At 49.1% G+C, this 14,085-nt stretch overlaps 1 protein-coding gene across 5 annotated transcripts in view; it reads left to right on the top strand.

Annotated features, from left to right (window-relative positions):
* The window catches only part of TOX2 (TOX high mobility group box family member 2), a 259,379-nt gene that overhangs the window by 210,459 nt on the left and 34,835 nt on the right, over positions 1–14,085 (top strand). For all 5 annotated transcript variants that reach the window (XM_075901497.2, XM_075901498.2, XM_075901495.2 and 2 more), the window contains one exon: positions 841–1,068. In XM_075901497.2, coding sequence (XP_075757612.2) covers positions 841–1,068 — 228 coding nt within the window. The remainder of the gene's footprint in view (positions 1–840; positions 1,069–14,085) is intronic.

The following is a 14,085-nucleotide window of genomic DNA, read 5'->3' as shown; positions in this document are numbered from 1 at the left end:
CTAGGATTCTAGGATTCTATGAGATAAAACAGACGCGTTCATGGGAACTGCCAAAGGCCTTCATTACACGCTGCCTGAAAACCTCATCCAGGCTAGAGTGAGAGTCTTGTCTCCATGATGAGATGCCCAGGGTGCAAGGACGGCCTGGTCACCAAGCTCCAAGAGTGGAGCTGGTGAGAAACCAGGTGGGAGGAAGTTGAAAAGCAGCGTGTGCTGGCCCGGCCTTGTTCACACTGTACACGGACAGCAAGTACCTCAGGGCCTCAAGACCGGAATAACCAGCAAATTGCTCCAGTTGTGGAGGAGGTGACCTGTGTTCGAGGGCAGGGCTGGGTAGCTGGGGAAAGCCCAGCAGTTGCTCCTAGCCAGGGTGATTAGTTCCTCACTCGGTTGAAAACTCCTCAGAGTGTAAAGAGAAGCTGGATAACTTCATGGAGGTTAGGTCCATAAAAGGCTATTAGCCAGGGGATAGAAATGGTGTCCCTGGCCTCTGTTTGTCAGAGGCTGGAGACGGATGGCAGGAGACAAATCGCTTGATCATTGTCTTCGGTCCACCCTCTCTGGGGCACCTGGCGCTGGCCACTGTCGGCAGACAGGATACTGGGCTAGATGGACCTGTGGTCTGACCCAGTACGGCCGTTCTTATGAACGCTGAACTTCACAAGCTGTTTGTACACAAGGAAGGGATGCTCTTGGGAGGGCGGGGAACAGGTTGTGGTGGCAGGCACCATCCTGGGTTCTTCCTTCATTGGCTGCCAGCCTCAGCCTTTTCAATACCCCTGAATCTTCAACCCCGCTCAGAGGGAGCTGATCATTACTGGACCCCTTTTGGTTTTACAGGTGACTGGGGAGAAGAGACCATCCACAGACCTGGGCAAGAAACCCAAGAGCCAAAAGAAGAAGAAAAAGAAGGACCCCAATGAGCCGCAGAAGCCTGTGTCCGCATACGCCCTGTTTTTCAGAGACACGCAAGCAGCGATCAAAGGGCAAAACCCAAACGCCACCTTTGGAGACGTTTCAAAAATTGTTGCATCCATGTGGGACAGTTTGGGAGAAGAACAAAAGCAGGTGAGTTTCCGATCTGCTTTGTTACCGTGGCTGAATTGCTTTTGGCTTTTCTGTATCTTGCCAGTTGGAATCTGGCCGAGGGGTCAGAAGCCCAGTTTGGAGCTTAGGCACCCAAAGGTGTATGCACCTAAAATCGAGGCTGTTTTCGGGGGTATTAGCAAGGTGCCCTTTGCCACTAGAAGCAAGGCATTTATGGTTGGCAGGCACAATGTTGAGCTGCTAATTCTGTCCAGTAATTGTGTAACCTGCCCCCTGGATAATTACGGCGGGGCTGAGTTCTCTCCACACACAAATCCCAGGCACAGCTGTATCACAGTGACGTTGCGATGAGTCAGAGAGAGGTTTTTATAGACGTGTCCTGGAATGCTCACCACTTGCGGCAGGGCGTTCGACAGCGTGAGCTTCAGAAGCCCCTAGTCAATACGTTCTGCAGGCTTCTGTCCAGAACGCGTCCTCCAGTGAGCACACGTGGTTCCTGCAGGCAAGATATTTTTTTTCAAGTTTTTCATTCCGGGTGGAACAATGTCCAATGGCAAATGTCCCCGTGCCCGTCCCACCCAGCTACATGTAGGAACTGCAGCTTGCTTGACGTGTCGGAGACCTGCTAGGCGATAGCTGTTCACACCGTGCAGCCACTCGTCACGTCTTGACTCTTGCGGTTCATGAGCCATTAGCCTTGCTGCGGTATTTGTGAGAGTCCCTGAATGGGTGAGGAGGGAGCACGCTGGTCACTGCAGTGATACCAACTAGGGACCGAAGTAGAACGTACCAGTGCTCATGGCGGTTACTCTACTGGGGTGAGGTAGCGTGAAGGGGGCCGCTCGGATTAGATCGAATGGTGTGTTACTGCTGTGACCTTGACAGAGCTGGTGTGGGGTGTGCCCAGCCTCCGTCTGTCTCAGCATGGTCCCTTGGGGCACCCCGGCAGACTGCGGGGAGGGAACTGAGGCTCCTACCATGGGGATGGGCTATGAACCCCAAACAGAACATTCCTCATCTCTGCGGGGGGGGGGGGTGCAGTCTGGCCTGTACCATTGTAGTGTCTGAGGGAAAGTAGCTTTAGCCTTCGCATCGAAGTGCTTAGCCTCCGTCCTTTGCAAAGAGACACCATCCGCGTCCTTGCAAGGCGGGGAGGGGAGTAAATTCATTTGAATTTACATAAGTAATAAACATTATTTGTGACAACACCAATCCCTTGTATTGTAATGCATGCCAAAGCTGGGAACGTCTCAGGGCTCGCTGTTCCCGCCAGCCGTGGAACACATGCCCCGATGGCAGACAATTGTATCTCTGCCGAGTCACCGTTTGGGGGATTGCCTAGGAATGACAGTAGCTTTTCTCCACATCAGCCACCTCAGATCCAGTGTCGCAGCTTCAAAAAAATACCCAGGAAGCAGTTTGTCAGTGTAACGTCACCCGGGAAACGTCCCTGTGCTGTAGCCGTCACACAGGCCTGCGCCTGTTTCACGAAGGGATTTCTAGGCTCGGTGTACCTATTCTTGTTGATGCTGAATCCGTTACACACGCGCTGTACTTGCCTAGTGCCTGTCTCCAAGGGTGTGTCTAGACTACAAGGCTTTTTGAAAAAAGTGGCCTTTTTTCGAAAAAAATTCCCCTGCGCCTAGACTGCTGCCACATTCTTTCAAAAGTAAATCAAAAGGACGCGGCAATTTTTTTGACCGTGGAAAACCTCGTTTTACAAGGAAGAACGTCTTTTTTTGAAAGTGCTCTTTCGAAAAAAGGCGCTATGTAATGCAAACTGTGCTTTTCGAAAGAGAGCGTCCAGACTGCCGGGGTGCTCTCTTTCGAAAGCGACTTGCTTTTTTGAAAGTACTGGTTGTAGTCTAGACGCTCTTTTTTGAAAGAGGCTTGCAGTCAGGACGTAGCCCAAGACTCCTGGGCACCATTTTGAGGTGGCAAGTTTGTATTTTTATCAGAGGGAGGGGAGATCTGACTTGCTCTGCAGTTGGTCTTTGAACCCAACCGTCCAGAAATTCTCAGTTCTCCGCCAAAGCGCCGAGCCCTCACTTCACGGGCTTGCTGACAGCTGAGGGCCTGTGCCTCTGTCACTGAGCTCCGAGTGCTCCCATGGCCGGGGTTCCAGGTGGCATCAAACAGAACTCACTGGAACAAAAGCTCTGCTGGGAAACGGCTCCTGTTGCTTTGAGTCAGGCACAAACTGCAGGTCTTTTCAGGCAGACTTCAGCAGAAATGGACTGGCGATTGCAGTGGATGAGAAGCTGGATATGAGTCAACAGGGCGCCCTTGTAGCCAAGAAGGCTAATGGCATATTAGGGGGCATTAGGAGGAGCATTGTCAGCAGATCTAGAGAAGTGATTATTCCTCTTTATTCGGCTCTGGTGAGGACACATGTGGAGTATTGTGTCCAGTTCTGGGCCCCCCCACTACAAAAAGGATGTGGACACATTGGAGAGGGTCCAGCGGAGGGCAACCAAAATGATTAGGGGGCTGGAGCACATGACCTGTGAGGAGAGACTGAGGGATTTGGGTTTGCTTAGTGTGCAGAAGAGAAGAGCGAGGGGGGATTTGATGATAGCCTTCAACTCCCTGAAGGGGGGTTCCAGAGAGGATGGAGAGAGGCTGGTCTCAGTGGTGACAGGTGACAGAGCGAGGAGCAATAGTCTCAAGTTGCAGTGGGGGAGGTCTAGGTTGGAGATTAGGAAAAACTATTTCCCTAGGTGGGTGGTGAAGCACTGGGCTGGGTTCCCTAGGGAGTGGGTGGAATCTCCATCCCTAGAGGTTTCTAAGTCCCAGCTTGACCAAGCCCTGGCTAGGTTGATTGAGTTGGGGTTTGTCCTGCTTTGGGCAGGAGGTTGGGCTTGATGACTCCTGAGGTCTCTGCCAGCCCTGGGGTTCTGTGCATGGATGATTTTCACACCAGTGGGGTAAAAGCCATTTTTTAACGCAAAAATTCTCTCCAGACGTGTGGGGTTTGCCACGCTGCGTGAGGCTTGCATACTGTCTTCCATGCTACTTGTATTGGTTATTCCTTCATGTCTTTTTGCCTTCTTAAATTCTAAAATCTATCACCCGGATAAATGTAAAAATGCTGATTGAGAGAATACGTCATTTGCCCTGACAGACTGCAAATGAAACCCAGAATCGGTTGAGATCAGTCAATATTCGGATGACTTCTAAATTGTGGCTAAGATGGATTTTTCATGTTCCCTGACCATGCAGGCTGAACCAGACGGTCACTCTAGCTGTGGTGGGTGCTATCAGTATCTGCACTGGCCCTTTTCACACCACACAACCCTCAGTCACTCCCATCACAGAGTGTTTATTCGTCCCTTCAGATCTTACTGCAGTTACTAGCATTGAGGTCGGCAGTTGCACCATCAAGTCCACACTCGGGTTATTATTTACACAATGAGTTTTAACAGCAAGGGTGCAGTACCAAATTCACAGCCATGAAAAAAGTGCCACAGACCATGCAAGCTGGTCTCCCCTTGCTGTACCCCCTACTATCCAGATTTCATGGGGAAGACCAGAGTTTCTCAACTTGGAGCCTGACCCAAAAGGAAGTCACGAGAATATTTTAGGGGGGTTATGGAATTGCCACCCTTACTTCTGTGCTGCTGCTGGGGGCGGCTGTGCCTTAAGAGCTGGGCTGCCAGCCAGCAGCTGCCATTCTCCGGCTTCCCAGCTCTGAAGGCAGCACCGCTGCCAGCCGCGCAGAAGTTAGAGTTGAAGTACTGCGCGCACGCACACGCACATACAGTGAATCCATCCACAACTCCTTTTGGGTCAGGACCCCTACAATTACTACACTATGAAATTTCAGATTTAAATATTTCAGGTTTAAAAATTCTATAGCTGTGAATTTTATCATGATGGCTTGTGAATTAGAAGATCCTTAGCAACGACACTTCTGATTGTTTGCTGATCCCGTCCTCCCCATCCCTCCATCGCTGTGTTTTGCCTTCTGAACACACCATAACTTCCTATTCCTAAACAGCCCCCAAGTCTTCCCCTGTGTAAAAAGTCTGTTCCATTTCTCTGACACTGCTCTTACTGAACACGCTCACCTCTGCTTTCTCTCTGGCAGCCAGACAGCCTGGAGTTGCCTGGATCTCTCGCCTTCTCTGTCCTGCTACCTCTTAGCTCCCTATCAGGTGTCCAGCCCCATCCTCTGGCTGGGATTCATCCTGGCCTTGACGTTCTACTGAAATCCTTGACCCTGAGCTAATCTTGACTCCTGGTCTTTCTAAATTATTACTCTGTGACCATCAGGAGGCCCACAAGGCTGTTTTCCGAGGACACACAGTTGGTCTGTGGAACACAGTGATCTCAGAGGCCAGGAACTGATTCCAAGATCAGTTGAAGCAAAATGCAGGACAATGTAGCACTTTAAAGACTAACAAGATGGTTTATTAGGTGATGAGCTTTCGTGGGCCAGACCCACTTCCTCAGATCAAATAATGGAAGAAAACAGTCACAACCATATATACCAAAGGATACAATTTTTAAAAAATGAACACACATGAAAAGGACAAATCACATTACAGAACAGAAGGGGGATGTGGGGGGGGGGGGGGAAGGAAGGTGAATGCCAGTGAGTTAATGATATTAGAGGTGGGGAAGGGGAAATGTCTGTGAGTTAATAGAGTATTAGAGGTGATAATTGGGGAAGCTATCTTTGTAATGTGTAAGATAGTTGGGGTCTTTGTTAAGTCCGGTGTGGAGGGTGTCGAATTTTAGCATGATTGCCAGTTCAGAGGATTCCCTTTCAAAGATCAGTTGGACGTTTGTATCCCAAATGAGATCCCCTCCAGACGTGATGCTGAGGAGTTTTTAATGCACTGATTTGTTTTGGATGGATACAAACGGTCCTGCTTTAGGGCATGAGCCAATCACTCATGCAGGCCAGAAAGCCACCACGTGGCAGCAAACTGCCACTGCCTATTGCAGCAGTCCTTGCACCTGCCTCCCTTGCATCTTTTACTGGTCACTTTTGGGACAGGACAGCCAAGGAGAAGGACCCTGCATCTGATCTAGCCTGGTGCTGCCCGTGGTCCCTGTGCCAGTCTTACCCTCACTGTCACCTTCAGTCGGGCTCCACCCCTGCAGCTGCTAAACACGTCTGGAATGGCAGACCGCTCCAGGCTGCATTGCACCACAGGGCTGACTTCATGCCCAGCTGCTCCCTGGCTTTGGGCCTGGTCTCCGTTGCCCAGGTGTCGCGGGAAAGGAACCGTGACCAGGGTAACCAAGACAAAAACCAAGCCCGTGTGGACCTGATTCCTCTCTGCCCCCCTCTCCAGTGCTGCCCACAGCAGTTGGTGGCTTTTGCATGGTCTGCCCCTCCATTTACAAATCAGCCCTTCCCTCTCATCTCGGAGGCATGGCTCCTCTTCCACTTGTAGTCAGAAATACTCAGCTGAAAACCTACCTTCCCTGGTAGCTTATACGTGACTCTCACAGTAAATCGTCCTCTCACACCACAGGAATTAGGGCCTTCCCGGAATTTCATGGACTAAATTCACCCCTGTCAAGGCTGTTCCCTACTCTGGCATGATGAATGCAGAAGTTGGGGCCCGCAAGCGCTCTCCAAAACCTTGCCTCTACAGGCTCTGGTACCAAAACTTCCCCCCGCAAAATCCTAATACCCAGATTTTGGGGGACCTGCTGCCACCACCCAAGAATTCCAAGAAAATCAGGGAAGAGATCACTTGGGAAATCCCCCCCAAAGTAAAGCTCTCCCCCTGCCCCAACCTCTGTTTTGCTTGAAGTTGGGAAAAACAGAGAATCCACAGATAATGGACTCTGCCCTTGTAACTAGGCACCAAGTCCTAAGGACACAATAATCAACCAACACCACTTAATTAGAAAAAAAACCCAATCTTTTATTACCAAAACAAAACTACAGTTGCAAGCATAGTAAATTGGCTAGATGGAAAGAGCCACCATTTGATTTAGCCCTGGGCTGCAAGGCTTAGCTACAAAAAAGAAAAAAAAAACCAATGAGCCAGCTCAGACATGATTTCCAAATCCCCAAACAAGGAAAACAATAAACCCTGAGGGTATGTCTACACTACAGCACTAATTCGAACTAACTTAATTTGAATTAGTTAATTCGAACTAAGCTAATTCGAACTAGTGCATCTAGATCTAAAAACTAGTTCGAATTAGCATTTTGAACACACGTGACAGCAGGTGGCTGGCTCGAGCTGTGCCAGGTGCAGGGTCTGCTGGCTGGGTGCTGGCAGGCTTGCACCTGGCACTGGCACCGTAGCCAGCCTGTGCCCCTTTAAGGGCTCCGGGGCCAGGAGGGGGGCAGAAGAGTTTCCCTGGTGGTGCCCAGAGTGGCCACCAGGGAAAGCTGGGGAGGGCTAGCCTCCCACTAGTTCGAATTAAGGGGCTACACACCCCTTAATTCAAACTACTTAATTCGAACTAGGCTTAGTCCTCGTGGAATGAGGTTTACATAGTTCGAATTAAGCGCTCAGCTAGTTGGAATTAAGTTCGAACTAGCGGTTTGCATGTGTAGCACCTATCAAAGTTAATTCCAACTAACGTCTGTTAGTTCGAATTAACTTTGTAGTGTAGACAGACCCTGACGGACTATCGGAACTTTTCCCTACTTACACCTTGTAAGAAGTCCGTTCTTAGAGAGAGAAGCATCTCCCTCAGTCCCTGGGAGAAACTGCTCTGCCCTCAAAACAAAGGGGAGAGAAAACCCCCTCTCTTTCAGTTTGAATTTCCTGCCTGTGTTGTTGGCTGATACCCTGGCTAAGTACATGAGTTAACCCCTTAGTCCCTGGTGCTGGTCAGCACTCCTGACTATGATGCCCCCATTAGCTCCATGGAGTCACAGGGACCGACTCTGCCTTCCCAGGCTACGGAGCAGCTGCGCAAAGGCCCTTGTGACTCAACAGCTGGCGTAGTCCCTTGGGGCCTCCCTTCTGCAGCGTCCAGTTACAGGAGGCTCCATGCAGGCCACCCATATCCCGCTGCCAGCCCGGTGTGCGGCCATGACAGGTTCCGTGCCCCATTGTCCCTCCTCCCCCCTTGCACAGCAGAGCTGTGCTGCCAAGGGGCCCTCTTCAGAGCAGGGATTGGCTGTGGCCCCAGGCCCCCTCCCGTGTACAGAACCCACCTACACCGAGCTCTAGGTGCACATTGGAAACCCAGCCTCGGCTTCTGAGACGGCAGCTTTCTCTGCCTTTACTCCTGCTGTTTAGTCCCACCCCACGCTGCTCTGTCCGTTATTCACCCGTCCAGGGCGTCTCTGCGGCTGGGAGACCCGGTTTCACCGAGCACAGCTGAAAATGGGTTTACACACTGGGAACACTGCTGCCCATCCCAGAGTGAGCTCGGTGTGAATGCTCAGCTCTAATTAACAGAAGGAATGAAACCCGCCCATTTTTCTTCCCCGCTAATTCTCCCATCTTTTCTTTTACAAGATACACATGCCGTTCGCCATTTCTTTACACAGGCTTTATAAGTGGCTCAATTTCTCTTTTTCTAATTGCCTTAATTAAGTCGTTTGTTTCTTGTCTGGGCGCTTAAATATTAACTTCCTGCTTTTGTCCCCATCTGTGTACATTTCTCCTGCTGTAATTACCCCAGGCCCTGGCAGAGAGGACGCGATTTATCTCTGACTCCAGGGCTTCACTGGTGGTTTGTGAGCTGGGGCACGTTTGCTCTTGAAGTGTTTGGCTGCATCACCGCTTGTTTAGTCCCTGTTTGCTTTCTCTTGGCAAAGAAGCCAGTATTTCCACTCTCCTCTGTTTACATTCCTAAGCAAATGCTAAGGAACAAGAGACAGGTTAAATTAACACAACTTTTTGATATATGAAACTGCTGAGAACACGTGCCATATGGGGCATGTCATCTCTGGCTCTCGGAGCACGACTCAGGCTGCCCAACGGCCAGGATGGTTACGCACTGGAACACGTTACCTAGGGAGATTGTAGAATCTCTCTCACTGGAGATTTTTAAAACAAAAGACAGGACTATGCAGCACTTTAAAGACTAACAAGATGGTTTATTAGGTGATGAGCTTTCACGGACCAGACCCACTTCCTCAGATCATATTGTGGAAGAAAATTGGCACGACCATATATACCAAAGGGATACAATAAAAAAAAGTGAACACATATATCAAATTCTTCCACAATTTGATCTGAGGAAGTGGGTCTGGCTCATGAAACCTCATCACCTAATAAACCATCTTGTTAGTCTTTAAAGTGCTGCATAGCCCTGTCTTTTGTTTCAGCAAGACCAGACTAACACGGCTGCATCTCTAACACTATTGGAGATTTTTAAGAACAGGTTAGACCAGTGGTCCCCAAAGCGGTGCCTGCAGATTCCATGGTGCCCGCCCGGGCATTTATGTGCACCCACCTACGCCACCACCAGGAGCGTGGCACATGTGCGGCCGCCGTTCCCAGGCGGCCCGGCAGCCAAAAAGGTTGGGGACCACTGGGTTAGATAAACCCCCGGGAAAGATGATCTAGATAATACATCGTCCTGACTCATTTTGGAAGCTGGACTGTTAAGGGCCCTTCCAGGCCTACGTTTGTATGATTCATTTATTATTGCAAACATTCCTTTGTAATAGATAGATAAGCGTCATTTCCCCTATTTAACAGATGGGCAAAGTGCTGGGCAGGGAAGGTGAGTGGCTAGTACAGTCACTCAGTGAATCCTTGGCCAAAATTGAAATAAAACTCAGAGATCCTGACTCTCAGTACTCGCTTTACTAGACTACAATTCACCCCCATCTGAAAAGAGCCTTTCGTGTTCATTTCACGTTCTAGGCACTGCTAGCTCGACAGACGTGGATTTTTTTTAACTGTCCATAGAGTATCGGAAAGAAATCTACATTGCACTGTTCAAAATATTACCATTTTGCACATGCTAATCATCTCTCAATGAGGCCCATGCAACATCTGAATGACAAGATTGCAGTATGCCACACAACCCAGTGTTCAGAAAGACAGCACTTTATATCTTTAGCCTCCTAGGAGAGGATTCCTTACAATAATTAAAACCAAACAATCAATGAGCCAACGCCCGAAGGCCTTTCTCAGTTTGTACTGAGTTCTTGCTCATGCAAAACTCCCATCGACTCCAGCAAGGCTTTTCCTGTATAAAAACGATGGGATCTGTCCACAGAACATAACTGTATAGTTGGCAGAACATGGAGACCAACCGGGCATTTCTTGCACACACACAACTCCGACTGAGGTCATCTGGAGTTTGGGATCTGCAAGGTATGGTGGGTGAAGACTGGCAGGTGTTCTCGGAAGCAAACTAGAGAAATGGGGTCTGGAGGAAAGGACTGTAAGGTGGGTGTATTGCATCTGATTGAAAGATTGTTCTCCAAGTGTAGTTGTCAATGGATCGCTGTGGTATACTGGGAATGTATCTAGTCTGAACTGGTCTGAATCCAACAAGCTGAGATTCAGTAAACACAAGTGTAAAGTATTTCCCTTGGGAAGGAAAAAAAACCAAGTGTCCAGCTCCAAACTGAGCAGTAACTGGCGAGGTCCCTGTCTGCCTCAAAGGATTTTAGTGAATTGAACCTTTAATGGGGCCACAATGTGGCTCAGTCTTGAAAAAGGCGAATCTCATTCTCGGGTGTTTGAATGGAAGTGTCATACGCAAGACATGAAGATAATTGTCCTGCTTTTCTCAGCACGGTGAGGCCCCTGCTGGTGAACCGAGTCTGGGTCTGAGACCCTCTTTATGGAAGATGTGGACAAAGTGAAGAAAGTCCAGAGGAGACACGCAAAAAAGATAAACGGGTTAGAAAACTTGGGAGGAAAGTTACAAAATGGGCATGTTTGGTCCTGAGAAAAGAGGACTGAGGCTGGGACATGTAATCAGTTGCTCTTATGTATTCTGGAGGTCAGACAAGAAGTCATGGGCTTAATCTACAGCAAGGGAAATATAGGTTAGATAACAGGGAAAAAACCTTCTAACTCTACTGGTAGGGAAGCTCAGACACAGGTTGTCAAGCAAGGTTGTGGAGTCACCATCACTGGAGATTTTTAAGAAAAAAGACAAGTGTGTCAGGGACTTGGTCCTTCCTTACAGGGGGCCAGACGGGGTTCCTTCCAGCCCTATGTTTCCATGACCCCGTGATTTCCAAGAGGGCCACAGCGCTTTCAGGACACTAGTCGTCTCCAGATAATATTTTTTGACCTCACCTGAACTGTCCACTTTTTCTAAGATGAGATGAACTCCTCCCACAGCCCTTTGGGCTTGATGGCTCTGTTTTGCTCGGACAGAGGTTGCAAAACCTTTCTTACTACTTGTAGTCTGACGATCCCTGCAGGTGCATTTTGGTGCCAGCCCTCTCAGGGATGACGGCCACTGCATTATTCATGTGTTTCACAGCACATGGCCATTACGTATCACAAACCCATGTTATATATATTTTTAATGGAGATCTACCATCTCATAGAGCTGGAAGGGACCTTGAGAGGTCATCAAGTCCAGTCCCCTGCCCTCACAGCAGGACCAAGCACCATCCCTGACAGATTTGCCCCAGATCCCTAAATGGCCTCCATAAGGATTGAGCTCACAACCCTGGGATTAGCGGCCAATGCTCAAACCACTGAGCTATCCCTCCCCCTTATATGTGGCGTCTGTCCCATGTTGTATGTGGCGTCTGTCCCATGTTGTATGTGGCGTCTGTCCCATGTTGTATGTGGCGTTGAGGAAACCAACCACCATCTCTGTGCTGGTGAAGGCAGGTCCATAAATTGCTTGTGTGCACCGAGACACAGTTTATCCAGTCCCTCCCGTTAGAGAAGGCGGGCCCAGGCCAGTCTTCTGGGCAGGCAGAATCTAATTCCCTCCTACAGTTGGCAGATTGGCAGAGTGAGTTCATTGGAGAGACACTCCGCCTGGCATCTCCCACTGCCTCTCGTGGCAGGCAGAGGGTTAATCCTCTCTCCTTTGGGTTGCTAATGATTACATGCATTGTAATCGCAAATACGGAGCCATTTCTTTGCCATTGAACAGGTGCTGCTGCACCCATAAAGCAAATTTGCTTTTTTTCTCCTGATGAAATAAGCAAAATAAAGGTTGCTTCCGTCCCATTTCAAATATGTTTTTTCCTTTCTCCTGCCCAAACTGAAAGACAAACACAGACTGGGAAACAGAATGCATATTATGCAAGAAAACCTATAATCTTGGAACATCTTTGATGAGAAGGCTGCTGTCACAGACGTGAATTTCTTAGACTTTTTTTTTTTCCTTTCTGGTTTATCGCTTGTGCCTTTTGTCATATTGTTCCTTCTTCTCTTCCCAGCCTCTTCACAATGAATCTTCATTTTCCCTCTGACACACTTGTATCTAAATTCCTCATTTCCTGCCTTTTTTATTTATATCTGTTGCCTGGTGATTTGATCATGCTGTGGAATACAGGATTAGCTATCTCCCTGTCCTTGGGCACTGCTCAAGGACACCTGTTCAGAAACTTGCACCGATGCCTTCCTCTCCTTCTCCCCTTTGTGCATGGAACGTGCCACATGCAAATAATAATAATAAATAATAATGATCGCTTTAAATACCTCCGCCACTACTCTTACAGGATATTATCATCTTCATTCTTCAACAGCTGGCATGGCCTTGCCTAAGAGGCTTATGCTAGACTCTAAAGAATGTGACACTAAAAAAAAATAAAAAATAATATACATGCTTTGAACTTTGCAAAGAGTTGAGCAGCTTTTCCTGTAGAGACAGCTTATACTTGATTGAAAAGTGAAATGCTAATTCAGCTATTGTCAGCAAATGGGGAACCTGTCTCTAGTAAGCCTCCTTCAACTCCCTGCTCCTGGTATAACCCCTCGCCACAGTGTTATAGTTGTTGTTTTTCATTAAACAGCTACATGCATGATGTTAGAGAGGCTTAGCCAATCGGGCTGGTTTGACACTATCACAGATTTTGAAGCCCGGATTGAAAGGCAATTTCTCATTCTGCAGAGATGATTCTGGAGTTTAGGCCACCTGCAGGCAAGAGGCTGAATTCTAGTTAATGTTTCACCATCTAGAAGAACTTTGGTTATCCAGATAGGGAGCGTTTGGACAGTACCTTAGTGGACTGACTAGGTTTTAGTTTCAAACTCTTCTTTAAATCCCAGGCTATCCCATTATAGTTAATGGTTAGCTGAGCGGGCCATGCTGCCGGCGTGCTTGCAGCAACAGGGCTAGGATTCGGGAAGAGCCTGAGTGAACGTCAGCCAGAGGCTGTTGCAGGAGGCGCTCGGGGTGAGGTGCAGTGTGCACTGTTCTCCAGGAGGGGTAGCTGTTCCACTTGGAGGATGTGGTGCATGGGTGGCGGGTGAAGGCCCAGCTGGGGAAGGCAAGCTGAAGCCCCACCCCTTCCACCCAAAACCACACCCCTTCCTCCAGGCCATGCCCCTTCAATAACCTGTCCCCAGCCAAGCCCCGCCCAACTGCAGCTGAGTTCTGGGTATGCCACACAGAGCGGCCCCGCCCCCTGCCAGGTGGCCAGGCAGTGTAGGCAGTTTTGGGAAGGCTGTGCGTTCCCTTGCCTACATTACCCACGGCCCCTGGTGTGCTGTGTGTTTAAATGTGGGCAAACAGATCCTGCAAGAATGCAGGAGGCAGCCAAAGCCTTTACTTTTCTGTCCATTACAACTAGGAGGCAGTCTGCTGTCGGCTCTGAGGGTGCCTCCGTGGTTCTCCAGCTGTCCCTGCAGGAGAGGGGAGCGGGCCCTCGCTCCAGTCCTAGCACTGGCATTAGCACTAGTAGTTTGGTGTCCCATGGGACTGCTGCCATCACTGGGAGTGATTTCTGGAGGAAGAGCGCCCTCACTGAGGAGAAACAAAAAACAGGACGATGCAGCACTTTACAGACTAACAAGATGGTTTATTAGGTGATGAGCTTTCGTGGGCCAGACCCACTTCCTCAGATCAAATAGTGGAAGAAAATTGTCACAATTGTATCCTTTGGTATCTATGGTTGTCACAATTTTCTTCCACTATTTGATCTGATGAAGTGGGTCTGGCCCA

Source organism: Pelodiscus sinensis, chromosome 17 (assembly GCF_052426305.1).
Source record: "Pelodiscus sinensis isolate ZL-2025 chromosome 17, ASM5242630v1, whole genome shotgun sequence".
NCBI lineage: Eukaryota > Metazoa > Chordata > Testudines > Trionychidae > Pelodiscus > Pelodiscus sinensis.
Note: the sequence above shows the minus strand (reverse complement) of the source record. Positions and strands in the feature narration are given on the sequence as shown.